At 34.2% G+C, this 26,198-nt stretch overlaps 1 protein-coding gene, 1 non-coding gene and 1 pseudogene across 11 annotated transcripts in view; 1 reads left to right on the top strand and 2 right to left on the bottom strand.

Moving 5' to 3' along the window:
- The window catches only part of ARL15 (ADP ribosylation factor like GTPase 15), a 366,598-nt gene that overhangs the window by 198,943 nt on the left and 141,457 nt on the right, over positions 1–26,198 (bottom strand). For 9 of the 10 annotated variants that reach the window (XM_036225308.1, XM_036225306.1, XM_036225307.1 and 6 more), the window contains one exon: positions 21,488–21,547. The exons of the other annotated variant lie outside the window; for it this stretch is intronic. In XM_036225308.1, the coding sequence (XP_036081201.1) occupies positions 21,488–21,547 (60 nt within the window). The remainder of the gene's footprint in view (positions 1–21,487; positions 21,548–26,198) is intronic. 10 annotated transcript variants of the gene reach the window in all.
- Positions 14,929–14,990, bottom strand: LOC118607184. The gene has a single exon (XR_004952723.1). It is a non-coding gene; the product is annotated as a U7 small nuclear RNA (small nuclear RNA).
- On the top strand, positions 18,832–18,950 carry LOC118607057 (annotated as a pseudogene).

Below are 26,198 nucleotides of genomic sequence, written 5' to 3'. Positions count from 1 at the left end.
CACTGTACATAATCCTTTTTTGTCTACTAAAGCAGGGGTCTCCAACCCCTAGGCTGTGGACCAGTATGTGGGAGGTGACCAAGCCAAGCTTCGTCTGCATTTGCAGCTGCTCCTGAGCACTAGACTAGCTTCACCGCCTCAGCTCCACCTCAAATCATCAACCTTAGATCCACATAAGAAAGAGCACAGGTCTCTGGTGCCAAAAAGGTTGGGGACTGATGCTAAAGTGCCAGAGCAGTTTATTATCTGTAATTTTTCATGTCACGTGTAACTTCTTTTTGGTACTATTGTATTTACACATAGTTTTCATTTTGCCAACTAGAGTCGAAGCTCTTTAAAAGCTAGTTTCAAATAAATTCACTCCGGCAAACATTTTCTGAGTACCTTTTATGTTGCCAAGTACTATACATGGTGCAGAGGATATAAAAATGAGTGTGGCCCCACTACCGCCAGAATTACTTAGCATTTTTCTTAAAAGTTCTAGCTAACGCAAAAAGTCAGGAAACTGATGTAAGAGGTATAAGCACTGGAAAGGTGATAAAATGATCATTATTCTCAGATGATGACTGTGTAACTACGAAGCCAAAAGATTAACTGGAAAACTTAGAACTAATAAAATATGGTTCTATAGTTGATCAGAAACAAATGGAAATGTTTTAAAATATCTTTTTACCACCACATAAAAAAAATTTTGAGTCCATGCAATAAAATATACTAATATAAAAAATCCCGAAATATGTATGACTCTAACACATACATACAAATATACAATGTTTGTATAAATGAAGCCTAACATCATGTTCCTAGATGGGAAGACTGAATATAATAAATATTTCAATTATTTCTAAATGAGTTTAATGTACTATCAATCAAAATCTCAATGGAATCTTTCAACCCATAAATTCACCCAGAATAACTGGTTTATAAAAACAGCTATTTTTTTAATAGAAAAATTACAGAGACAACTATAAAGGAGATACAAACATAAAACATTTTAATCTCAATTACCCCCCAAAATGTAAACTACAATTATGTAGTATCATTTTTCAATTATCGAACATCCTAAAATACCTAATGATGACCTGCGATAATAGCAAAGATATAACAAAGATAAAAGAATGTGTTCCTAGCAGGTAATATAAATACAGGAAAATTTTCTATAGAGCCATTTTGTACTATATAATTATCATGAGCCTTAAAATGTTTTGATCTTGAATTTGGTTTTTAATATCTAATCTAAATGTACAGTTGAAACTTATTGGATTTCGTTAACCAATGTCACCATAAAAATAAATAAATAATTAGGTTTTAAAAAGATTTCATCTAAAGAAATTTCAGAAATTCAATTAGAATAGATACTTTTATTTTAAAAATAAGGATAGGTATATAAATGTTAGTTCTATACCAGGACAACACAGATATATAAGAATTTAGGGAATTATCTACCAAGGACATAGTAACAGAGTTAAATTATGTTATCATTAATCATTAGAAATTGTCACACCAAATTAAAGGGTTGAAACTACTCACAAATCAGACTTAACTGAATTGACAGTAGTATTGACAAAAATGACTTGTAGATTAGCAATGGAACCTCAAAAGAAGACAGAGTGGCAAACATTAGCAGAACCATAAGAGCACTGTACATGGCCAAGTACGTGACTTGTTCAGTAGGTATATTACTATTACCAGTCACACTATCAGAAACAGATGCCATTAAACACATGGCTGCTATAAAGTCTTCAGTTCTGACAAATTTCTACTTTATTCAGCTGACAATTTCATAGCAAAGAATGATGAGAAAACAATGAAGAGTCTAAGTCTCTGAATTTAATTGTAACCATCAAAGAAGAAACGGTTGACATGCTTTCCTAGAGACCATATTACCAAAATGGCCACTTATGCTAGACTTGAGGGTTTTAATATAATACTGGAGGAAGAGGTGGAGGAGAAAACCCAGCCCCTGACCAGTCATCCTAAAGAGGAAGACGGTTAAAGGAGCGTGATACTATGAGAAAGACAAAGATTAAAGGCTAAAAATAAAACTTATATTTGCAAAAATGTTATAAATACAAAAAAAAAAAAACAGGGATGACATAAAAAGAGTGGTTTTTAATCTGGAAAGAGTTAAGTAAAAGGTAAATTTGAAGACAGCAGAAAGTGCGTCAAGTTGCTTTGTTATTCCAAGTTTCCAGATTCGGACAGATTATATACCAAGATAGTAGAAAAACTGAGATGTCATCATAAAACCACTCTAAATATTGTTATGTAACCATGAACAATGGGAAAGTTACCAGAAGACTGGGAATAGGTAAATACCACCCCAGATTTTAAAAAATGGGATCATCATGAACCATCCGTGGGGTCAGTAAGAATAAGTCTTCCAAAATAATTCTCAGTTCCTTTTGGACTGGCTTGCCAGGTTGGTACATTTTGGGAATATTACAGTATGAGATCATTTTGACAAAATATTTAACAAGTCTCTTATTGTATCCTTGGGCAAGAAAGGAAAAGTAAATCAGATGATAGTAGTTAGGCAGCATTATAACTGATTTAATAGCCATACCCTAAAACTCATGGATCTGTGCCAACATGGAAGGAGCTAGATCTTCTATGATTTGCAACCAACCTTGGTTCTCACAGCCCTTCACACATAACTCTCTTATAACAATTATCACGCTGCATTATAGCTCTATAATTACATGTCTGTTATTCCCTATAGCCTGTGAGCTCCCTGAAGGAACGATGACATTCTAATCATTTCGTTATTCCTAGCAGGAAGCAGGAGACTGGCACAGAGTAGACAATTAGATACATGTTTTTAGATTTTAATTGAATAAAAACTTTGAAGGTATCATTTCAAGATTTACTGACGGCACAAAGCTAAAAAAAATTGGACGACAGAATAAAAAAAAAAAAAACTTGAAAAGTTCTTGACAAGCTAGAACAATGAGCCAGTGCCCACACAAAGAAATTTAATAGAGACGTAAGTAATGTCTAGAACTTTGAAAAAAAAAAAAAAAATCAACTGTGGAAGTACAGAATGAAAGAGACCTGACTTCAAACAACTGGGTGTTTTTACAGCATGTCGGATATGAACCAGCGGGGTGCTATGGCACATACTGTTGCTTTAAGAGAAATATGGTGCTGGAAAGGAGAGTAGAGTGTCCCTGGTTGGACCACATCTAGAGCATCACGCTCTGGATACATGTTTTACAAGGGACCACAACAGTTTAAACCTTGTCTAGAAGAAGGCAACAGAATGGTGATCGACTTGGAAAGCATTTTATGTGAACAGTAGCTGAAGAAATAAAAGATATTTAGCTTAAAAATGTTCTTTCAGAATACATTAATAACAAGTTTCACATTTCCGAATTACTGTTTAGGGAAGACAGATTATTTGTTGAGTATGGATGGCTCCACAAAACTGAACTGAATCCATGTGAGCAAAGAAGCAGAATGTTAGATTTTGATAAGTTCTAATGAATTGTAATAATTAATGACACTATTATGAAGGTACACTGCAAAAGTATACAAAAATACATAGGCAATCAAGGATGAACTAAACTTTATATCTTCTTTTTTACACTAAATCCCATATTTGTTGAGTCCTTTAGAACAATTTTCCCAGCAAAAACTTTGACTAATTAATTAATGGATAATATATATTTCACATGCACTCTTTCAAACCATCATTCAAATACATTTAATAGCCATTTGCATCACCAATGATACACAACTACATGTTTAAGATTAATTCAAATTATAAGCAGAATTCAAAAGTGAATTAAATAAAATGTGACTTACATCTAGTGTAACATAAGTCAATTTTTCAATGCATCTTGACTAAATGTAAAATATCATCTGTTTTTGTGACAAACAAGTCTGTGCCATTAATCATATGCTTCCAGCTGCAACAACTCACATTCAAATTAAAACCATGAAACAGCATCACAGTGTCAAGATTCACACAAACTGATCTTTTAACAGATTGTGAGAGAAAAAAAAAACTATACATTAAAAGAAGAATCTGGAGAAAATGTTACACAATAAAAACATCTGAAAGAGCTTAAGCACACAAGCAGACACAATTCTGGTTTTTGAACTGCATAGGAATAAAAGTTAAACAAAACTCACAGGCTGCTCTTAAACAGCTACATCATAAAAAAATATTTCTTTTTATAGCCACAGGGCTGAGAGTTTTGCTGTTTATATCTCTCCCAGCATACAAATCCATAGTACTGCCAGGACTGTCCCCTCTGACTTTCCTGGGAAGCCAGACAGCAGAGTCTGCCTGAGTTTCTTTCAGTTTAGTTCAGTTTGTGTCCAGAACTGGCCCAAGAATCACCTCTTCTCCAGTCACTACACTCCTGACTGCCAGTTACACAGTGCCAAACATTTCCCTTCCAGCTACAGATATTAAAATGTTTTGTTTTAAAACTTGATTTAAAACTGCAGTAAATAATTTTTTTTTTTTTTTTTTTTTTTTTTTTTTGCTTTGGGCTCCCCCAAATCAGCAAGCTGCAGCAATGTTCAAACAGTACAACAGCATCTACTGCACGTTAAAAACAAGGATGGTGCCAGGAACCAGCAATGTGATATATTCTAGGTTAGCCATGTCAGGCATTTTCCAGTCTCAGAGAAGGTTTCATATGGTCAGCATATGAGCCAAATGATACACATGGCTGTCCCATACTTGCCCCTTTGTGTCCTCCTCTGGTGACCTGCCCCATTGAACTCCCTGGATAAGCTTCCCTGGAACGGATGCTATGCAGGGACATGTACTTCTGAGTCTTTCCTTTCTGCCTTAGGGCTTATACTGCATTGCTATAGGGCTTTACACTTCTAGGCTATCATCTGGCAAGCCACACATTTCTCCCAGCTCTCAGATGACCTCTCTTTAAATGGCACCCCAGTCCTAACCTATCTGAGAGAAGAGCCATAAGAAATATATGAAAGAGGTAAAACATTGAAACCCATACCAGTAAAGCTTAAAATGTTAATTGCCATACTACCAATCAAGGTTAAGAATTCAACTTTTTCAATTAATAAACCAAGATGAGACCAGGGTAATAAATAAGACATAAGATAAAGAGTTATGAAAAGGGTAAAAATAAGAGCTTCATCTCAAAAGTTTCTATGCTCTCACTTGCTACACTTCCTCCTCCTGTGTTTGTTATTTCTTTGCTCTTTTTCCTTTTTCACGGAGACATTTTGTCCCATGAATGAAGGAGTATGTAAGATTTTAATTTCATAACAGCCTATAAAAATTTTTCCCTAGGTAATTTAACCTGAAGTTAAAGTTGTATATGATAGTGGCACATGATGGATTCCAGGGAATTTTGAAACCTAGTAAAATGAACTAATATCCTTTTAAGAGAAGTAGAATAAGGAAATAAGCAGAATACTGCATGAAGACTTACGAAAGAGAATTTGAGTCTCAAAAGTTGATGCCTCAAAAATGGTTTTGAAAATATTTAGCTAATTCAAATAACTTAAAATATATCATAACATCAATATTTAAAGAAAATTTGCAGTGAAACCTTTTATAAAACCAATAATTCTTTCATAATACTACCACTGATTTAATAAGATCTATTAATATGTAAGTCTATTATTCTTATACATAAGGTTTTCTTAAAGCAAGCACAATTCTATACTTCTTAAAACAGCAGGATCTCGTAATAAATGAAATGATAAAAGACTAGCATCCCACTCATTTTTGCAAAATCACAGGGCCCATGGATGATAACGGTAGTATCAAAATCATGGTGGTATCAAAATCATATTAACCTAAAATCTCAGCATTGCTTTAATAGAGAATTCTCTTCAACAGTATACTGCATGCAAATAATCAAAATAAACTATTTAGGTCCTTTAAATCTGGGTAGCATTTGATCCTTCCTGCATAAGGCAGTGCAAAAAGGTTTTCATTTTATTTACTAAGAGAAAAACTGTAATATTTTACTTTGGTTTCAAAAGGTCTCATTTTATTAAATCTTGCCTTGAAGTATTAGGGGAGAAGGTTGTCCATTATTCTGACAAAAACTTTGGTAGAGAAGAATTTTACAACTTGATAAGTTCACACTCTTAGTCCCTAATGCAAATAATAATAGAAAAAAATCTTTAATATCAAATTGAGCAGATCCATTTAAGGGTAGAATTAGCTAGAACAGAGCATCCCAAAACAATTATAATCTCTTCCATATTAGAATGAAAAAAATCAAGAAAAAGTGACATATATACTTTGTTAATGTTGTATTTTCCTTTTTTCTCTACTGACTTCAAGAGAAACAAAGTTCAGACCCCTGAAGAAGAAGAGAAGTCAGGGAGTAGGAAGGTTCATTCAAACAGAAAGCTATATGTTGTTTGAGTTTCAGGAAGTAACAGGACAAAGGAACAGTCAGGGTCCTACCTGAGGGCAAGAAGATGTTTAATATTTAAAACAAAAAGGACCACTATGGAGAAGTTCCAAGGCTCAAAGCACCAAAACATCAAGCCTGCCTAGGATAGGACTAAGAGAAGGCATTTAACCTTAAAGAGGGGAGGCAAAGTTGCCTTAAAAAACACAAGCCATTGCAAAGGCTGTCGACACTTAAATTTAGAAAACAAAGGGTCTTCAAGCTAGGTACCAGGGGCCCTCATCTGAAATGTTTTTGTCATTATTTTTGGCCCTTAATTGTTATTCCTTTTTTTAAGGAAGAATCCTGGGACTGATACAGGGGTCTTTTCTCTCACTTCCACTGCATACATGGGCCCTTTCAAGGATTTAAAAATATGTCGAAGAAAATTTTAAAAGTTACTTATCTAATTAAAAGATTCTTGTGTTCAGTATTGTGCTTTTATCCACAATACACCTCATACACCGGAGTCAAAATTCCCCAGTTTAACTTTTGTTTCTGAGCCCTCATCCAATCTGTAACAAGAATTATAGTAACACACACAGTAACACACACAACCAACTCAGAAAGGGAAAACAAGCTTTTAACAGATTCATGAGAAAACACATCCATACCAGCTTTGGAGGATGAAGAGTGATCTACATTTCAATTCTAAAATTTCTACTGTCGCCGCCTGTCATGATTGTCACCCAGAACTGGGGTTACAAGGTCAAACACTTTGTGTTTCTCAGCCTGAGCCTCTTAGAATTTTTTAATGGATACCTGTAGAATCTAAAATGACTAGGAAATTTCGTTTTAAGCCTTTTCAGAGATAGACCTAAAAACTGTATGTGTTTTTCTAGATTCTAGATTTCAGGTATAATCATTTTGGATCTTAATACATTACCACTTAAATAGATTTTCATCTCCTTGAAGAAAGATGAAGGCCTTACAACTTGATAAATATTTGCAAAATTAGACATTTATATATAAGAGTGACAACAAGGACAGCCCATATTTAAAAAATAAATATGTATCTATTACCTACCTTAAAGGCCCATGCTCATCTGACAACTAAGCTCCCAAAATTTGCCTTTGCATTTTTTAACTTCCCAGTTTAGATTAAGTCCATCTTCACTGAGATTTAGTCTAATTAGTAACAGGAAAAATTCATTAATTTCTCAATCTATTTAAAATTTTTGGAAGAAAAAGAAAGAAACTGAAAGAAGAAAAGATTAGCGCTCTGCCTTTGAACCCTAAAGTGTGGACTGTTTAATAATATGGTAATCCCATTACCAGCTCTGGCTGTACCACCAACTATGGTATTATATTTATGCACCTCTAATTTAAAATATACCACCATTCTAAGAAAAAGGACATAGCAGCAATGGCTCTCCATAGAACTTGCTGGAATCGCTGATGGCAAAGTACAGACAGAGAAAACACATCATGTTCTACTCTCTTAGCATATTATGTATAGAATGTTATTACAGATAATTATACCCATATCAATCTCAACGAGGCATTTTGCTGAGACTTGCAAAATGAAACAAGGAAAAATGCAAATACAAAATATAATACTTTATTTTTTAAATAAGGTCTAGATGGAAAACTTTAACCAGAGGTGCAATCTGGATATCATAAAATCAGTTTAAAAAGATAATCTGAAGCTATAAAGATTCTTGAACAAAAAAAAAAAGGCATTTTATATATTCACACAGACACAGACACACACACACACACACACACACACACACAAAATGTATTTTTAAGATACTGATTATTCTAATGTGGTTTGAAAGCAGATGCTTTTTAACATATTTTTCCACCTTAGTGTTATTACTTTCTCTTCCTTTCCATGAGATCTGCATACTGCCAACTGTGGAATGACCAACACAAATACTTTTCATAAATATAACTGCTAAGGTTGGGAAGAGAATATTGTATCCCTATAGTTTTGAGTATCCCTATGGAATGAACCACACCTGGTTTATTCTAAAATACCTCTTATTTTTTGTATATCTTTTATAATGAATCTGTATATGTATTTCTTTGATTGATTGTTGCTGTGTTCAGACAGATCAATCTGTCTTCTATTAGCACTGAGATGTTTTAAATCTACATATTAAATCGATGGATTTCATAACATCTTGATCTTAGAGTTTTAAGTGCTTACATATTTAATCTTAACAATATAGCAATATATGGTTATCCAGAAATTGATATTTTTCTATCTTAGGCTTTTCCCAGTCACGTTAATCTTTTAAAAACCCTGAACATTAACTTAGCCTGAAAATAACTTCTTACTGGAAAGCAATCCAAGAAAACAGCCACAAAACATACTTTCAATGATTTTTAACCTGATTAAATGAGCACCTGTAAATTTCTAAGGGCATAGAATATTTTTAATAGTTTTACTGTGGTAAAACTGACATATAATAAACTGTAAGTATTTAAAGTATACAATTTGATAAGTTTTGACATATGTGTGTATCTGTGAAGCAATCACCACAATCAAGATAATAAGTGTATCCATCATCCCCTCAAATTTTCTCATGTCCCTTTAATTCCTCTATACTACCCCTCCCTTTGTCTCCTGTCTCCATCCCTCAGGCAGTCACTGAAGTACCTTGTCACTAAACACTATGTAGTATTTTCTAGAACTTTATATAAATGGAATGTATATTTATCCCAGTAGGAGAATACTACATTATATGCTACATTTTGTCTGGCTTCTTTCACTCGTCATGATTACTATGAGATTCATTCATGTTGTGGAATGTACCAATAGTTCATTTTTATTTTTTAATTGCTGAATAGTATTTCACTGTATAGATATACCACACTTTGTTTATACATTCACCAAATGATGACATTTGGGCTGTTCCCAGTCTTCTTGTATTATAAATAAAGCTACTACGAATGTTTGTATACAGATTTTGTGTAAACACAAGTTTTCATTTCTCTTAAGAGTGAAATGGCTTGATTATGAAATTGGTTTGCATTTACCTTAAGAAACTGACAAATTGTTTTCCAAAGTGGTTATACCATTTTACATTTCCACTGGTAGTGAATGAGCGTTCCAGTTCCTTTACATCCTTGATATATTCAGACTTTTTAATTTTAGACATTTTAATGTGTGTGTGGTGATTTTGTTATTTCCCTAATGACTAATGATGTTGAGCATCCTTGCATATTTTCTTTGAAGCTTTTGTGCCCATTTTAAGAATTCTTTTTTTCTTATTGAATTCTGAGTGCCCTTTATATATTCTGGAAACAAGTTCTTTATCAGATATGTGATTTACAAATAATGTTTACCTAGCCTATCGCTCATCTTTTCATTCTCTAAGAATGTCTCTCAAAAAACACAAATCTTTAAGTATTATAAAATTGAACTTACCAATTTTCTTTTTATGCTTTTCTTGTTTTATTTGGGAAATCTCTACCTAATCCAAGGTCATGAAAATCTTCTATTTTTTCCTAGAAGTTTTATAGTTTTGGATTTTATATTTATGTCTACGATCTATTTTAATTTTTGTACATGGTATAAGGTTAGGGTACTTTAAAATCTTGTTTCATCTATATTTCTTTTAGTATAAAATTATAGTTAACAAGTAGATCAAATTTGTTAATTGGTTATTTAAAACCTTTGTATATTTTTATTTATTTGATCTGTTGTCTTTTGGAAAATGTATGGCTAAATTCTTCTACCAATTATGGATCTGTTGACTTTTTTTTACATTTTTCTTTGTTTTAGCTTATATAGTTCAGAATTATGTAGCTAAATATGTAAAAGTTTATGGTCACTCAGTTATCAAAATATTTCAATACAAAATCTTTTTATTCTAGTCAATATTCTTTGCTTTGAATTTCATTTCATCTGATATTAATATTGCTCCTACTACTTTCATCTCAATTGTCTTTTCTTAAGGTACCTCTTCTATTCCTTTACTTCTCTCTTACTGCGTCTTTCAGTTGTAGAAGTTGTCTCTCATCACCAGATATAGCTGAATGTTATAATCATGCTTATGCCACCCATATTATAAAAGGGGGATTTAATTTACATACATTATGATTATTGATGTACATACAGATATTACTTATTTATTACTTTGTGTTATTATTTTGTTTTATTTTTTTCCATTTTTGCATTTTGTTGAATTTATCAAATAAACTTCGCTTTTTATCTTTACAGTGTAGACTTTCTTTAAAAAATTTCTCTAAAAAAGTTCTCATGAAAAAATTCACGGCACAAAAAAGCAAAAACTATATTTAATCCTAGCAACCTCTCATTCGATTCTTCAAGATAATTTAACTAAATATGCAACTTTTCAGATATTTTTTAAAGAATGTATGTATGTATATATGTATATCATCCTACTTAATTGTTGTAGTGTTTACCCTTAATATTTAAAGATATATATTTAAACTTCAAATTTTCTTTTGTTAATTACAATCTATGCTCTAAATTAGAAAAAGAATATGTTTTCATGGTTCTTTCTTTTTACCTGACTGTTACGTCCCATGCTGAAATCAGAAATAATGCTATTCATTGTCTGTGTTTCTGTTATTACAATTATGGGTTTCATCTCAGTATGTCTACATAAGGGTCTCTTCTTGGCACTCAGGGGGCTCACTGAATCTGAATATTCTTATATATCTATATATAGAGAGAGAGCACCTCTTTTTCTGTTATTTCTTTGATTATCTTATTCTCTCCAGTTACTTTTTACTTTCATTTTAGAGCTCTTAGAGGGATTTTGGAAATTTTATAATTATTCCCTATTTCTTAAATTTTCTCTCATACTTTCAAAGCATTCCTTTTGCAAGGCATTCTGAGGAAATTCCCTAGTTCAATCCTTAGTTTCACTAATTTACAACTGAGTTGTGTCAATTGACATTTTCATTAAAAACTTTAAAGTCAACTTTTAATTTCTTAAGTTCTGTGTCAGATTCTTTTTCATGAATACAAAACCCTCCTACATCTCTCTGAATGTCTTCTTCTGATAACTCTATTACTTCTAGGTCCTTGGATATTTTTTCTTCTGACTTCTGATTGGGTGTCTTTCTTTGATGGTGTTGATTTTCCTGTCGACTGTGTTGTGATTATATGCTTATGCTTTGTCTGAGAATCTCTGTTTGCCAACTCTTTTGTTTACCACTCGCCGTTTCCAGTAATTAATAGGGACAGACATGTAGCTTGTCTCGTGTGTGTGTGGCGGGGTGGGTGGGGGGAGCTTTCTAACCCACCTGGCAGTCAATACATTACTGGGACACTGCCCCACCTCTCTGAGTCTAGCACCCACACTCAAGGATTTAGTTTGTGGGTAAACACAGCTGCTATCCACTACTTAACACAAGGAGAGAAGAAAAATAAAGGCAAAGCTCCAAATGTAAAGCCCCAATTAATAGCTCTGATAAGCTCCCTGATTAATAATCCTGAATTCCCCTTCTAGTTCATGTTTCCATTGTCTGTACCTCAAGCTTTGTCTTGCTCTCCTTTAGTTATTATAGATTTAAATCTATATTTGTTATAGATTTAACTTTTCATTGCTTGTTTTCTGATGTTTTGTCATTTCATGAGATTTTGGCAAGGGAGAGAGAATAGATACATTTAAAAAAATCAACCTTCAATTTGCCACCATAAAAATGTCACACACTTGTATGAAAAAGGTAACTGAAAAAGTAAAACCAATAATTTTATACAGTAAATTCTTCACATTATTACCTCTCACAATGATGCCATTAATAACAGTGAATTTCAAGATTAAAATGATCAAGGATGTTCAATAGAGCCTTCTGACAATACTTTGGCCCTTAAGAAATTAAAAGCAACAAATTGTGATACCTTAAAACAAATCTGATTAATCAGTTCTATTTTGTTGAGCTTAAGGAAATGCCAGAGAATCAACCTAGTCTAGAAAGTGAATAGCTACAAATATATTACATTATTACTTCAACAACTATCAGGTTGCCATTTTAATTATAGGAATCTAGTAAAGCTGTTTAATTTTTTTCTGAGAACTTCCATAATTTTTATAGTCAACATCATCCCCCCCTCCAAAAAAAAAAAAAAAAACAAAGAAATGGGCTTAGAAAGGAGAGGGAGGGAGGCTGAGAGAGCAGAAGAGAAAGAAGCAGGGCAGAGACTATACCCCATGGGTCTGGCATGTAGTTAGTATTCATTAAATATTCACTAAAATAAATTTAGCAAAACAACTTTTTGCTACTGACGGGTCTAGTACTACTCTAGATCTTGGGGCATAATTTAGCAAATTTCCCTACAGCTTTGAACTGCTGATGTATTTTATACAATACAATGAACTTTAAAGATTATGCTGTTTTTTTCAATTCTTCATAATTTCATAGGCTGGTATGGTAGATACTATTAATACTGTTAACAGGATTGAGTACAAGGTACAGTTAAGACTATTTTTAAAAAGGACAAAGAAAAGACAGTCTAGATAAAGGAACAGATGGGACCAAAATCATGGAGGTGATGGTGAGCTTGGTTTATGGCTGGGACAAAACTGGACCAAGCCCATGGTCACCTCTATGATTTTTGTTCCATCTGTTCCTTTTTCTGGACTGCCATTTCCCCTGTGACATTTCCTTTGTCTTTTCTATATGATCCAAATTGCACCTTGTACTCAATCCTGTTATAGTACTCCTACACTAAACTGTAAGGCTTCTCAAACAGCCCAGTGAGAGCAACATCGTCCAGTTAGTATTACATATAGCCCAACTCATACTTCACACGAAGAAAACTTTGAGATTTATTGAAATGTCTACTATACAAAAAAATAACAGAGAAAGTCAGAGTTAAAAGAAAATAGAGATAAAAATGCATTATAATCCCCAGTTGTTAGAGATGAGTGGCTCTATGGTTCCTAGGGGCAAAGCAAAGTAGATACTCTGAGTTTCAAGATAAAAAATAAACCAGTTACGTTACACCTAATAGGAGAACACTGATGAGCATCCTCAGCTGCTATAAAAGAAAGTAGCCTTGGAAAAGTTAAGTCGCTTGCCCAATGTTCCCGGGCTTGTTTTGTTAGTGGAAAATACTGGTCTCTTGACTTCCAGTACTGTTGCTGCAATACCACACTGAAACCAAATACGCAGTGAAAATTAGTTGCTATTATGGCAACCCCTGGGAGAAACAGAAATACCTATTCCCTTGGAAGGGATAAGACGTTAAGCTAAGAACCCAACGTAAATGTTCTGTGAGGAAGTTTGGTAGAGCTGGAAGATAGGAACTGACCTGACTGCCCCTAAATAGGAAACAGTGGTGAGGCAGCAACTTCAGAGACATATGAGATCCCTATCGCCAAGGGGGTTTAAAAGGTCAGGAAACTAATTTCTAGAACATTCTATATGTACATACAGTCTTAGAAGAAGAGAATATTAAGTGCTATACTGAACTGTAACTGGGAAGACAAATTTTTTAAAATGTTCTAGGGCACTTCTCCAGAAGAAAACAAAAATTAAGGTCAGGTCCACATCAGCCAGTAACAGACTTCTGGGCCCCTAGATTCATTTATTTGGCTCTGCTGACTCTTTGGCTTAGTTTTCCCTTAGCAAGTGTAAAAAACGCTTGAACACCACCACGCTGGGATTCTGTTCAACCAATTTAGATAGCTATGGCCTTTAAACTCACATCCAAGTGACTTGGCTTCATACCAATATCATTTCCCCTAGTATAGCTTAAGCCTAAGTGAGAAAGTACACAGCTCAGGGAGCCAGGAGTTAACTGGCTGCTCCCAGTCCAGAAAGGTCTAGTTCTTTTCCTTGATAAGGAAACAATACTACATCAAGAAGTTTCGATCGTTCAATAGTACATATCACACTGGTTCCACAACTATGAAAAGAGAATTAGTGGGAATACCACTGTCTATTCTTAAAGCATCTCTCTTAAGGCACTTTAGGCAATTTAGTTTTTCTTTTCCAGCCCAATCCTTTGGGAAATAAGTAGTAATGATTTATTGAAAGTTACATTTTGCAGATAAGAAAACAACAAGAAGTTCAAATGCAGAGAGGGACAGAGTGTCTTGAGGCGACACTCTACTTGCTGAACCACATTTCTTCTTTATAATTATACAATCGATGCAAAACATTCATATTTACTTGTAGGTAGCTGAATGCAATTTAGCTTATAGCAAGGTCACAAGGTATTTTGTGGACCTGTCTTCACTTGGGTCCCCACGCTGTGTTGTCAAGTTCCTTTGCCAAGGTCACAGTTTATTGCCACCTCTTCCATAGAAACCCAATTTTGGATATGTCTAATAGTTTTTGAATGGTAAGTTGCTTTTTCCTATACCAGCAAGCAATCTAGGCAACTCCGCTTGTCCCGTAAAGCACTGTAGCCATAATAATCTCAACCGTCTGCCCATACTGTTTCTTTTTTCAAATATACAACCTGTTTATTTATTTATACTGTCTTGATTCTTCTTCTCTTTGTTGTATAGTATTAAATTAAATTCGTAGAACCTGTGAGTACATTAAATTCGTAGATATTTAGCTGGATTATTATTTTGTTTTTATAGGTGTTGGGGGTCTTCTGGTAAGAACCAGAAAACCTACTAGACAAATTCTAAAAGAGCTATAACACTTGGATTATTTTTTTAACAGGTGGTGGCAGTGGGGCTATGGAGGGAATAATCATAAGAAACATAGAACTGTGAAAAATGCATCGGATAAATATTTAAGAGCTATTCTTCCCTTGGAAATAAGTTTTGACTAAAGTTTCTGAAGGAAGAAAGCTTTATTTTGGTGAAAGACATCAAATGGCCTGGGTACAAAAAGCAGAAATTAAAAGAAGCAGGCAGCAGTGCCCCCCAGGTTGCCTGTCAAGAAGTTTGCCCTGTACAGTTTCTGGAGAAAAAAATGCAAATAACCTGGACGGATTAACAGCACCTGAAGATAACTAACAGGATACAAAGAAACAGCACCTTTCACTATGCAGAGGCCTATTCCTCCAGGCAAACAAAGAAACAGGACAGAGTCAACATCTGTTTCATATAACAGCTTGGCTGCTGAAAGAAGCAACCTTTAAAAAAATGGTTTAGCTGACAATCCTCAAAAATCATTCAATCACGATTGCAGGGGCTGAAATACATGGTAATTGAACACAACTTGCACTTTCCACATGGTCCTCGGCACCTTCTGAAAAAGAGAAGTTATCTTTTCTTTAAGAGAAAAGAAAATAAAATTCAAACGAAAATCTTCATGAACTTCCCTTTTGAGTGACAGCTAGCAACAATGAAAACTGAAGCCTGAGAGACAGCTGACCGCTTTTGAGCTTTTCTTTGCCCTTCCCAATGTCGACCCAGAAGATGAGATCGCAAAAGTATACACTGGGTGAGGATGGAGGCTGGGATTCGGGGCGGGGAGAGACGATGAACAGACCATTCAGATAAACCCATTAGATTATTAAAGAAAGAAAACAAGTCAGTTGATAACACCAATCATGGTGCCAGAATTTAGTCAAAGAAAGAAATTATGACGATGTCTGTATCTTTATCAATAAATAGTAACAAACTAAATGTGTTAAGAAATGAAAATTTCCTCTCTAGATTGTATCAATGTACAAACAAAATTTCAAAATCAAGAGGACAACTTCTGCAAACTGTTTGTAGATTCGAGAACTCAAAATTTCTAAAATGAAAAACTGTGAGGGCTGTGATGTCACCGCAATGGGACCACTGCTTTCAACCCGGCTAAATGTCAGATGCTTCACTTACCTTAGTAATATGGTTAAAATACATATGCCAAATAGAATGAAAGCAATTAAAAGGCACTGTGATAGAAGAGATTTTTCAGGTGGAATAAGACAAAAACATTTAATACGAATGCACGTGTAGTGCCAAAAAAATATGGGAGGCAGCTAACCGAAAGACTCTCTTCCTGGTAACTTTTCAGCTTAAACAGGTACAACGCAGTTAAGAAAAAGATCACCTTCTCTACGAGGGAGAAAGGAAGGACCGCAAGGAGAAAAAGAAATCAATATGTGATTTGTGTTATTTTTAAAGACCCTGAGAAAAAGACTTTATTGAAAGATGTTTTGTGGGGGGTGAAAAATGGGAGAGTGAGGGTATAATTGTATTTAGAGTAAATCTTCCAAAATTGTTAGCTATGGGCCATGTGATCTCTAAGTACTTTACCTAACATTAATCTAGTCTTCACAAGGATTATATGATGCAGGAACCTCTATTACTACTTTTTACAGATAGGAAATAGAGGTACAGGAAAGTGGACTTGCCTAGAATCATACAAAATGGCTGGGCTTTAAAACACGTCACTAGGAGTAAGGAAAATTCTTTGAAAAATTAATTTTTTTGCCTATCCAGGATCCTAGTAGGTGTCTTGCCCAACATCTAGAAAAATAAAAATAATAGAACAAGATAAGCAAAGTAATTTGTTAAAATTAAAAGAGAAAGAATTTCAATTAGTTTCAACAAAAACTTTCCAATTGAAAGACTATGCAGGGAAAAAAAGTTCACTGAGCAATAGACTACAAAATGTCCTTCACAGGAATCAGAAAGAACACTCAGCCTTGCTGGATGGTATTTAAAAATCCCTTCAAGTATACAGTGATTAAGCTAGAAATCTGTTCTAGACCCATGGGTAGCATCTCGCTTTAATTGAGGAGAGAAGCTAATTACACAAGAATCTCCCCTTCTATTATCCAGTCTATGATGGAACCGTGCTTGTCTTGATGCTATAACCACCATCACCTTCTAGAACTCACCCTGGCATATAATGTGCACTCATATTATAAGTGAATTAGAAAGAACAAAAGAATATGAAAAGGTCATGTTTGTGGAAGATTCTAGATAGTTTGGAAAATTGAGGTAAGGCTTTGGTTCAGAAGGCAGTCTTGAAGAAATCAGAAAAGGAAAATATGACTACAGCAGTGGAGTCAGAATCATAACTGAATAAAAGTTTGACTTGAAAGGCCTCTAAATAAAGAGCAAGAGATAGAAAACAAACGAGGAAAGCAGCAGCAATAACTAGAGATTACATCCTATAAAAATTTTTGAGTAGAAACAAGGTGTACATGTTTTATCAACAGTGTCAATGAAAATAATGCCAACATGTGAAGACTTTAAATTGTGCATATAATAATGACAAAAGCAGCAGCAGATAACATGTGGAAACACTTCTCTTGCCAGGTACTATATAAAATGTTCCATGTATAGAGTACACTGGGTAAGCATAAACACTCAGACTGACTCCCACCTCCTCCAAATAACCTGATCACATCACTCAATCTGTGTCCAGGTGTCTTGTGTCCCATTATCTGTGAAATAATAGTAGCATTACACTCTAGGTATGAAGTTGCAAGATTAAACAAAAATTGGCGGGGGAGAGGGGCAGGGAGAATGGGAATAAGAAAACAAAAAGAAAAAGAAAATTTAGGGATACAATTTCATATAAGACAGGCATAATCAGTCCGGCCCCAGTGGGTGTGACGGATAAATGAAGGAGAGCAAGTGTCATTCTTAAAATAGTGAATACAGAACTTGCCCATCGGACCACCAGGCTGGACTGATTATGTCTATCTTTGTATCATCCCTAACCTTGTATTTATTTTGCCCCCTTTAATTTCATTATTTTTAAAAAGTTCATTTATTTCAAATATTTGTTTTCATGAATGTATCCATCACCTAACATGTGTTCCTTGAAGGCAGGGAATATCTTTTATTCCCAGCCTCTAGAATTGTGCTTAACACGCAATTAATTATGCTAGAATGATTGTGTGAATGGTAGGAAAAGACAATATGAGAAACATTAATGTGAGTGAGAAGTACACAGATTGTTAAGTGAAAGACATAAAAACACCCTCACAAAAGAAAAAAAAATGATAAGAACTTAGAATTATATAAGTATATGTTATATGTCATACATATAAATTATACATACATATATAAAATCATCTACCAGTTATGTGTATAAACATAAAGTTTAGTATATGTCCTCCCCAAAGTGACTTTCATTTAACTCCACTGGTCATTGTTATTTTTCATTCCATACCATTTCTTCTTACTAGATAAGAAGCATAAGTTCATGCTTCTTCCTGTTTTGAAGAAGTGAGAAATTTAACTTAATGTTGAGAAGGGGGTGTGATGGAGGGCCTTGGAATTACCCAAAAGGGGCAGAAAAAAAAGTCGGCAGGAAGGAGCCATGCTGTTCTTCCAAATCAAGGATAAACTGAACTATCTGAGCATTCTGCACTTTGGCAAACTTGTGGTTCTCAGTATCTGCTATATTTACAACTATCCTCTTGAGCTTCTCCACGATTTCAGAGTTTCTTGGTAGATTGACAACCCCACTGAACTCTGATTAAACCTGTCTTCTGAGCAATCATCTATTGATGAATAAAGTTTCAAATCTTCACACACTTATCCTAAAGCACTCAATTCTTTTCTCCAGAACTTAGAAATTCTCATTCACCTACAGTCATGCCACCCTGAACAAGCCAGATCTGGTCTGATCTCAGAAGCTAAGCAGGGTCGGGCCTGGTTAGTACTTAGATGGGAGACCGCCTAGGAAGACCAGGTGCTGTAGGTGTGAAAAATAAAAAATAAGGAATTGTGAGCTGATAAGGTCCTTGCAATCTGCGAGGTCAACCAAGGGTTGCCTTGCCTAAAAAAGAAAAGAAAGAAAAGAAAGAAAAGAAAGAAAAGAAAGAAAAGAAAGGAAGGAAGGAAGGAAGGAAGGAAGGAAGGAAGGAAGGAAGGAAGGAAGGAAGGAAGAGAAGAAAGAAAGAAAGAAAGAAAGAAAGAAAGAAAGAAAGAAAGAAAGAAAGAAAGAAAGAAAGAAGAAAGAAAGAAAGAAATTCCCATTCAACCAACCTCCTCCCAAATGACGTGAATTTCAGTAGGTCATTAATTTTCCCTAAATGCCACACACCTGGTATTGAGAGGAATTCCTTAGTATGTAAGACATCCTCTAATTCTTAGGAAAGCAGTACTCTCTATACATGCATTAGCTTACTTTTCATTCATTGCTGAGTCCTATTCCAGGCAAAGTAGGTCCTCAAAAAATATTTGGTAAATAAATGAATTAATGAATGAACCGTCAATGAATGAACTCTTGCCATTGCTTGCCTCTGAGCATGTGACATGGGAAACAAAATCCTACTCAGAAAATCACTCTGTCTTTGAGACAGTCTATCAACTGAAAATAGAACTATTAAAATTGAGACGCTACAATACCACATGCCAAACACTACACATCATTAGCCTCGGACTAATGCACTTGTCTCAATCTCTAAAGCCATATCTTTTCCCTTCATCTCAATCTCATCACAGAATATGCATGAAGTAAAACATTACGACCAAACCCTATGATATGCTCTCCCTTGTAATCTCCATTCCAGGAATCGTCAGGGCACAGTATCTTTCAGGAAAATTAAACTTGCTTCTGAACAGACAGACTCTCACCTTATACATACACACTGTCCTCTAATTTGGTCTTTTATTGTACAGTAAGTCTTCACTTAACACTGTCAATAAGTTCTTGGAACTGCAGTGAAATGATGTGTAGTGAATCCAGTTTTACCATAGGCTAACTGATATAAGCAAGAGTTCCTATAGCATCTCATCAATGTTATAACAAAACAATGCTGAACAAAACAACATTATTTGAGGACCTGCTGTACTGAATTTCAAAGGCACAAAGTCAAAGCTAGAAAAATTTCTTAAAATGTTTACTTGTTTTAATTGTCCAGATATAGTCACTATTTATATCACCCAACTAAAGATCTATAATAACTTCTCAATTAATCAAGTTTCTCACAATGGAGAGTGTTCAATGAAATTTCTGTTTCTAGCCTAGTAATAAAATACTAAGTATCAACCATGTTTAAAATTAACAGAATTCTCATCTATACATTTTGATCCTATGGACTTTAATAATATGTTCTCTGACTATAATACCATGGTCACAAGGAAGCAAGAGCTGCCAGAAATCACAAGGTAATATTAAAAAATTTGACCTAAAGGAACACAGTCTTTTAAAATTTTTACAAGAAAAAATTATTCTATTACAAGAACATCCATGTTTTATGGCTTTTGTAGCCAAAATGATAAAACCAAGTATCTTAAAGGAAAATCAGCATTTATCAACCATAGTTGATTTTAAATAACAATGTAATAAAAGTCGAAGGTAGCTATAAAACAGACTGACAGAAGTAAAGTTGTCCTAGATATAGCTCTCTAAAATAAACACCTGAAAAGATCAGCTAATATATTATGACATAAAAATAAAAAGCCATCAAACACTATTGAAATGGCAAAGTTTGAGTTTCAATTTCATCAAGTTAAAAATAGGTCACAGTTGGTGTGAGCTTTTAAAAAAACACAGGGTAAGGTCATTATCACAAAGTGATTAAAGATAGAAGAAAACTTTCTTCTAAGTCATTAAACTCACCGATATTATACTGAACTCCAGAGCACTTATCATTTTCCTGAGCCATTAGAGAATTTAGTAGGTTCAATGAATTGACTGATTTCTTTGTTAGCCTCTTTACATGGGTTAAGACTCTGACATAAAACACAACCAAAAAAATTCCAGAGAGTGTAATGAAAGACTGAGTGATGTATAGTTTGGGGGTACAGCCTATCCAATAAATGTGCGTGACCAGCAAAGAACCCATTGGCAAAGATTTATCATCAGAAAAAATACATTCTAAAAAGATTTGATACAATAAAATCTGCAGTATAAATAAAAACTACTCTAAAATACAGTTCTTTGCCCTGCATAATGTATAGCTTATTTTCCTATGATCATGTTAAATTCTCTTGATATTTTTCATTCAAAAATAAACTTTTGAACAAGTAAAACCAAAGAGTATTGTGTATGAAATGGCACTAGTAGTATAGGTCTTTAAATCATGCAAAAGAAAACAAAGTTTATATTAGTTGGAACTCTTCCACAACACATAAAGAGAAGGACTATTTCTAGGAAATGTATTATCAAGAGCAAAGGTAAAAATGAACCCCCTACTAGAAAAATAAATCATTATATTTTAATTAAATGTAACATATTAATACCAAATTAGTAAAAGTTAAAGCTAGACATAGAAATGATTTAAAATGTTATACCTCCAAGTTCTTTTACATTCAAGATGGCATTCTGGAATGGCACTGCTTTTATACTAAAACCTAAAATTAAAAAACAAAAACATAAAAAAAAAATTAGTAACAACTTTTAAAAATGCAAAAGATGCTCAAATCCTTCTTTATAGGCAGATTGAGTTACTTTTCATGTCTCAATGAAAACATATAATTACCAAGATAAAAAGATAATCTGATATTATCTTCCACCATTTTTTAAAAACAGTTATGTATTACAGTAAAATATAACTCCTTTATTCAAATTATTGCCTTATTCTTTAATTAAAATATAACATCACTATAAATTTTGTCAATTGTAGGAAAGACACTTGGAAGTATAGAGAAACTTCAAAGACAATATTAAATCTACTGAGAGCTTTGCACCTAATTCCTAAAAATAATTTTTCTTTCACATATAACTCAGCAATCCTAGAGATTAAGGTATCTAAATTATAACCATTTTATATTAGATGTACACAGTATTTGTTAGTGTTTTAAGGACATGGTTAATGTCATGCATACATTTTTCTTAAAAGTACAATCATAATTATCCATTTCTGAGCAGGCAATTATTTTATAATGCATGTAATAAATTATTTCTGTTAGAAAATACATGACCAGAGTATACTTTTATAATTAACTATGTATTTGGGGCTTAACCATCATCATTTAAGTCAAGCAATTCAGTTCTAACATATGCGAGTGTGTATATACATATACAAAAATATACATGCACACATGTAAACAAATATATACACTAAATATGTCTGAAATGATCCACGATAAAGTGTAACTTGTAAAAATTATTGAGAAAATTGAATATCTAGAGGTCTTACATAGGAATTCTTTTGTCTAATTTAAATATTTCACTATATACAAGTACTTTTTAAATTAAAAGCCCTAATTTTTGAAAGTTAATTTATTCAGTAATTTTAAGCACCCAATCAAGATTTTAAGCATTATTTAATATATACAGTCAGAAGATAAATTGACACAGTCCCTTTTTCAAGAAATTATCAATAGAATAAGAGAGAAGACACAGAAATACTTTTCATTTGAAGCAAGTTATGATAAGTGCCTCGAAAGGTTGTGCTTTACTTTATGAAAAACAAAAATCAATATGTGCCTTTTAATGTTCTACCCTATTATTACCATTCCTTTGTTGTATATTCTCCTAGCACTTTAAGATCTGATATATTATCTTCTACTTAAGGTAGTGAGTACCACATAATGGTTAAAAAGCGACTTTGAAGCAGACAGAATATGTTTAAATAAGCTCTGTTACTATAGGCAACCTACTAACCCAGACTTTCACCGTCTGTAGACTGGGAATAACAGTATCTAATTCAGTTGTTATAAGGATGAGATAATGTATGCATTGCTTATCACATGCCTGTAAGAATACGCATGCAATATATGATTGCTGGCATTAATATTTCAATCGATACTTTACTACTGATGATTTAATCATTGGGTGTGCATATCTTCTGCAAGCCTGATCACAGACTCATAAGATATAAATCCTGGGTGCTATTCTTTAATCTAAGTACTTAGTTGGAGCTGTCAGTGTTACCACTGAATGAAAAGTACCTTTGTTGGAGTGATGGAAGTGTGAACAGCTGAAATTTGCTGTACAGAATGTAAATATTCATTAGGCTCTCTAAGAATCTTCCAAAACATACCCTTCCTGTGTGGGTTTACTGCAGACTGATACAGTGGGCGCATCACTAGTTACTGGTGCGTGCAGGAATGAGGCAGCTGCCGCACGGGGCTGCAACACTGGCATGTACCTGGGCCTGCAGGAAAGCCTCTCCAGGTGTCTGGCCTCTGGGAAATTAAGGAAAGTCGGTGCCAATCACAATACTCCTGCTGGCGCTGAAATCTGCCTGCAGGAGACTTGGATGCCTGAATGTATCTACCTACCTCACAGGGGTGTTATATGGATTAAAAGCCAATGATTGCGAAATCCTGAAGACGAAAAGCCCTATGTAAATGCTGAACAGTCTATTAGTGGTTATGTTCAGAACAACTCAAGTAAGGATTTTCCAGAGAAATGGCACAGGCCCCAACTCTGAAAAAGAAAGTTATGAAGCATACCAGCAATGTTTCATCTGCTTTGATTCTTAAAAGCTGACAATATGCAGGCACCCAAAAGGAAGTAATACTCTTCCAGAAATTGCTGCACCCATATGCAAAATATGACTTTTGAAATGTACTATTCCAACAGGCAGATTATATCACTGTTACCATCTTTAATCCCCACACAGATTTCATAATAAATTGACTACAAAAATGTCCTCAAATGTCCACGCTAAGCAAAGTAACCTAGCAATGTTATTTATAGGCATATAAATGTTTCTGCAGAGTACTCATAAATGTTTTCTCTCCAAATAGAACATGTGTGGCTAGATTTATACTGCAAAGGTATATACAGTCTTCCATTTTGCTGTCTTCATATTATTTTTACAATAAAGTTGTGGTAATTAATGTTCAGAGGATTAAGCCTAAATAATCAGTCCAGAAAATTTAAAAAAAAAAAAAGTACTGTTCATGGAAAAGAAATAATATTTTTCTATTTCAGTCATGCTAAATATTTACAAGGATTAAAATGAATTAAAATTTAAAGACATACTTTCAGTTCACCATAAGGGCAATCAAGAAGGGTGACAATCAGATCAACTACATTTTATTTCTTTACTTTGGGTTAAATGAGGTCAAGAAGGGAAGTTAACATTTACTAGGAATACAAAGATCAAACCATCAAAATACCTTTCTTAAAGGGCTGCTAGGAGAAATAAAAACCACCTGATAGCATGGGGTCTACAGAAATAATGCCTGAGTTCAAATTCTGGCTCTATCGTTATTAACTGACTTTGAACAAGTTACTTAATTCCTCTGTGCCTCAGTTTCCTCATCGGTAAATGAGAATAGATGATGCTCAGTGCTATAAAGGTTTTTTTTTTTTTTAATAAATAAAACTAAAAATCCAGGACACTTATGGTCACCAAATGACTACTGGATGCTTTCCAGTCAAGATCATGTGTGGTCTTAAGCTCTGATATATTATAAAAGCAGTGGTAAAAATAAGAGTTGCTATAGTAGCAATCAAAAACAAACATATATGGAGGTTTTCTATAGACTAAATATTTGTAGTCTTCCTTAGCACTTGCTTTCCCTCTTTCCCAAACCCAATCGCCAAATCCTGTCAATTTCATCTGCTAAATAGTTCTCACACATGTCCATTTCTCTCCATCCTCACTGCACAACGGCAGTCAAGCCACCAACATCACCATCTGGATAACTGAACACTTTGCATCTGTTATTGGCCTCCTCAACCATCTCCACAGATTAGCAGAAGTGATCTTCTTAAAATACACATCTGTTTATATCACTCTGTTAGTTAAAAAAATTCTGATAGCTTTTCACTATTCGGGATAGAGTTCAAAGAACCTAACAAGGCCCTACCCGATCGAGTTCTTCTCTCCTTCTCCAGGCTTATTTTGTACTCTCTTTTCCTCCACTGGTGTTCTTCAGTTCCCAAAACAAGTTATGATTTTTTTTTGGTAGGGCAGTGGATCCATGTTCTTCCAGCACTCAGTACCTCCACGTGATTTTCACAGTTGTAATTACATAATGGTTTATTTGTTTTATGTCTGTCCTCCAGCTAGACTGCCCAATAATGGAGAAACAGTGTATAGTGTATTCTGTATGCCACTTCTAGGCATATAAGGATAAATATGGTGAAGTTAATTGGAAAAATACACATATCTAATAAATACACTAATTTATTTTCTCTCCTATTTATAATCTAACACAAGGAATCAAAATAAGTGTTCTCAGGTCTACACTACATGGACTTCTTATTAATAGAAAAATAATAGCATGAGTTTAGAAAGTACTTTTTACTAGATATTGTTAATAAAACCAAGACTTGGGGAGGGAAAACGTCCAACTGACTCAGCCATGTCAGCATACTCACTGTTGCTTCTTTACAACATAAGTGTCCTCTGATGTGCTCCACAGGGAGTCAGTGTGCTGATGTGACAAGACCACTGTCCCAGAAGTCCTGGCCACAGATCTTAGTCTCATCGCCCCTTTTTTTTCTTGGACTTGAATCCCTCATCTGCAAAATCAGTGCACTAGATTTGCTCCTTAAAGTATTCTCTAACATTAGGATTCCATTATTTATATTAAACAAGAAAGAGAAATTAACTAAGTTGATTATCAATGGCCTCTATTTGGCCTCATGGGTAGGTCTCCCCAGACTCCACACAAACAATTTGACGGCTGAAGCCTACGTTACGCAGTCATTTTTTCCTGGCCTATCTCAGCTGTATTAGTAAGACTGAACCCTCCCCTAAGATTTAGCCCTACACATTTTAATAAGTATATGACTTAGTAACTCTTTGGGGAAATAATTGTTTGCATAGACTTTCAGGTTTTGTCTTTTAGTCTTTAAATACGACAAAAACCTGTGATACAAGGAGATGTAGCTAAGTTTTTGATGCAGGATAAGCATTTCTGGAATTGTAACAAAATTAGTTTTGGGAGGGAGGGCTAGTCTATTTTTATTTTTTGTGTGGAACACATGATTATTTTAGTTGGACCTACAGACCAACCTCCTCATGATCCCCCTAACATACAAATGTCTGCACAAATGGACACAGATACTTGGTGTGTGCTTTTGTGATCTCTGGGT

This window comes from Rousettus aegyptiacus, unplaced genomic scaffold (assembly GCF_014176215.1).
Source record: "Rousettus aegyptiacus isolate mRouAeg1 unplaced genomic scaffold, mRouAeg1.p scaffold_m13_p_8, whole genome shotgun sequence".
NCBI lineage: Eukaryota > Metazoa > Chordata > Mammalia > Chiroptera > Pteropodidae > Rousettus > Rousettus aegyptiacus.
The sequence above is the reverse complement of the archived record's forward strand: the minus strand, read 5'-3'. Positions and strand labels throughout refer to the sequence as shown.